Source organism: Rhincodon typus, chromosome 43 (genome assembly GCF_021869965.1).
Source record: "Rhincodon typus isolate 14 chromosome 43, sRhiTyp1.1, whole genome shotgun sequence".
Classification (NCBI taxonomy): Eukaryota; Metazoa; Chordata; class Chondrichthyes; order Orectolobiformes; family Rhincodontidae; genus Rhincodon; species Rhincodon typus.
In genome coordinates, this window is record NC_063374.1 from 8092510 (window position 1) to 8095530 (window position 3021).

The window sequence follows — 3021 nt, forward strand, 5'->3', positions numbered from 1 at the left end:
CTCACTGTGTAACCGTACAGGGTCAGTGTTTATTCAGCAGGGTAGGGGTCACTCACTCTGTAACCGTACAGGGTCAGTGTTTATTCAGCAGGGTAAGGGTCGCTGTGTAACCGTACAGGGTCAGTGTTTATTCAGCAGGGTAAGGGTTCAGCCCTGTGTAAACGCTGATATTTACAGAATGGTGTTGAGGGTCTGCACTCTCTGGGGGCCAGTGGTTGTTCTGTCCATGAGGTACAGCTCTAGGGCCTGCTGACTGAGCCCCACACTCCCGCCTGTACCTTGAACAATATCCTTTGCTCCTTCGGACACATTTTTCCACGCGTCGCCCCCGAACGTGAAATCACCACCCTTGATCTTCCTGACGATCTCCGCTGTGTTGGATGATGACATGCCTTTGGCTGAGTTTTGGAAGGGAACGTGCCCAGAGAGCATGGTGTACTGTAGAAAGCAAGACATCAACACAGCTTGTAGAACACTCACACTGACTCTGTGATGTTGTTTGATAGAATTCCCAGCTCCTCCCTATCCCTGGGAGCACTCTGCATCAAGGGTCACCTTCAGCCAACTGTTAGTGTCCCCTTTATAGTCCCCACAACAGATCCATCCAGATTCAGTTAACCAGACAGTAAGACCTTATCTCTCTCTCTCTCATTCTTCAGTAATGGATCGAAATTTCCAAACCACACTCAAGATTCTAACAAGGGTCAGTATCCTACACTGTCCCCCATCAAACACTCCCAGGACAGGGACAGCAGAGGGTTACATACAGAGTAAAGCTCCCTCTACACTGTCCCCCCTCCATCAAAAACTCCCAGGACAGGGACAGCACTGGGTTACATACAGAGTAAAGCTCCCTCTGCACTGTCCCCCCTATCAAACACTCCCAGGACAGGGACAGCACTGGGTTAAATACAGAGTAAAGCTCCCTGTGCACTGTCCCCCCCATCAAACACTCCCAGGACAGGGACAGCACTGGGTTAGATACAGAGTAAAGCTCCCTCTACACTGTCCCCCATCAAACACTCCCAGGACAGGGACAGCACTGGGTTAGATACAGAGTGAAGCTCCCTCTAAACTGTCCCCATCAAACACTCCCAGGACAGGGACAGCACAAGGTTCGGATTTGGAAGTGAACCGTGGTCCAGTTGCTTGTTGTGGTGAGGTGAAAGGTCAGACTCACCAGGATGACCCCCAGGCTCCAGAGGTCACAGGACTCATCATAGCCCTGGTCTTTCAGCAGTTCGGGGGCAGCATACTCCAGGGTGAAGCAGGGTGTCTGAAGGGGTTGGCTATTGGGCAGCTTGATGCGGGCAAAGCCAAAGTCGATGATCTTGATGGGTGAGCCCTCTCTCTCATCCGCAAAGAGTAGGTTCTTTAGGAAAGAGCAGGGAGAAGCTTTGAAGGCTCAGAGTCTTACCCCCACCTCGCCTCTCAACCCCCGCCTCGTCCCTAACCCCCACCTCTCGCCCACAAACCCCGCCTCGCCCCCCCATAACCTCCGCCTCGCCCCCACAACCCCACCTCGCCCATAACCCCCGCCTCACCCCCACAAACCCCACCTCACCCCATAACCCCTGCCTCGCCCCCCCATAACTCCCACCTCGCCCCCCCCAACAACCCCGCCTCACCCCATAAACCCTGCCTCGCCCTCCAACCCCCACCTCTCGCCCATAACCCCCACCTCGCCCCCCATAACCCCCACCTTGCCCCCCCATAACCCCCACCTTGCCCCCAACCCCCACCTCACCCATTATCCCACCTTGCCCCTAACCCCACCTTGCCCCTTACCCCCACTTCACCCATTATCCCACCTTGCCACCTTGTGTAGCCCAGCTGAGGTCTCTTCTCAGACAGTCTCCGTCACATAATGACAGGGCAACCCCCCCCCCCCACACAATATCGACCCCAAAGCCCCCAACCACTCATTGGCAAACCCCTGCACAATGCTGCAGGCAGTTCTGCTATGAGAGACATCACCTCCCAGCCTGCGCCCGGAGCTTAACAGCAGGACTGCCAACTGATTCTTCTCACCTCTCCCTCCACCTCAAAACCTCGCTGAAGCGAGGAGATGCCACTCCCACACCAGCCCCTAACCCCCATCCTCTGTGCGGAAGCCCCCAGTGAGTTACTCCAGAGGCATGGTGTGGTGAGGTGACTGTGGGAGGGACAGATCATCCTGCCATCAATTCCTCTCGCCTCAGCGAAGGACACCCAAGATTCATTGGGTGGGGCATGGATGGTGCTTGTGGGATCTTGCTGTGCCCAGACCAGCCGCCCACCAGCCATCTATTTTTGTTTTCTTTAACCTATTTTTCTAAATAACCTGTTCAGAAATGTTTTCACACACTTCGGGAGCACATAGGACTTGAATCAGGGGCTCCCAGTCCAGGGTTAGGAACATTACCACTGTGCCACAAGAGGGCCCTAAATGCAGTACTTTTTTTTTAAATTAACCTATTTTTATAATCAACCTGTTCAGGGATATTATGACACACCTCTGGAGCAGAAGAGAGTTGAACCTGGGCCTCCCAGTCCAGGGTTAGGGACACTACCAGTGCACCACAAGAGGGTCGTCCCTTCAGATTTTCTCAAAGCTGGAATCCCGAGCAGCACCCAATTTCTGGAGAACATCTCTCTCTCTCTCTCTCTGTTTTATTATCAAACAACAGAGAGGAGCGGTGTTCATTTCTGAAGGGATACAGGGAGCAGAGACGTGAGACAGGGTCCGGGTGAAGCCGGCAGCGTCCCTACCTCTGGTTTCAGGTCTCGGTGCACCACCCCAGTGTCGTGCATGTGGCTGACTCCAGACACCAGGCTCCTCATGATTTGGCTCGCCTCCAACTCACTGAAGTGTTTCCTCTTACGGATTCGATCGAGCAGCTCACCTCCACGCAGGAGTTCCATTACCAGGTACGTGTGGAACTGGGGAAAGGCAGGGACACAGGGCTTAGGTGCCTTAAGTAGCTCAAGCAACGAAACAGAGGAATTACAAGCCCATGAAATAACACATGGAAAATACAC

At 53.9% G+C, this 3021-nt stretch overlaps 1 protein-coding gene across 1 annotated transcript in view; it reads right to left on the reverse strand.

The window, feature by feature from the left end:
- The window catches only part of LOC125487658 (ribosomal protein S6 kinase alpha-5-like), a 25517-nt gene that overhangs the window by 1397 nt on the left and 21099 nt on the right, over nt 1-3021 (reverse strand). Inside the window, exons 13-15 of the mRNA XM_048619633.1 lie at nt 2752-2922; nt 1181-1372; nt 199-438 (exon numbers count right to left, since the gene is read on the reverse strand). Of these exons, the coding sequence (XP_048475590.1) occupies nt 199-438; nt 1181-1372; nt 2752-2922 (603 nt within the window). The remainder of the gene's footprint in view (nt 1-198; nt 439-1180; nt 1373-2751; nt 2923-3021) is intronic.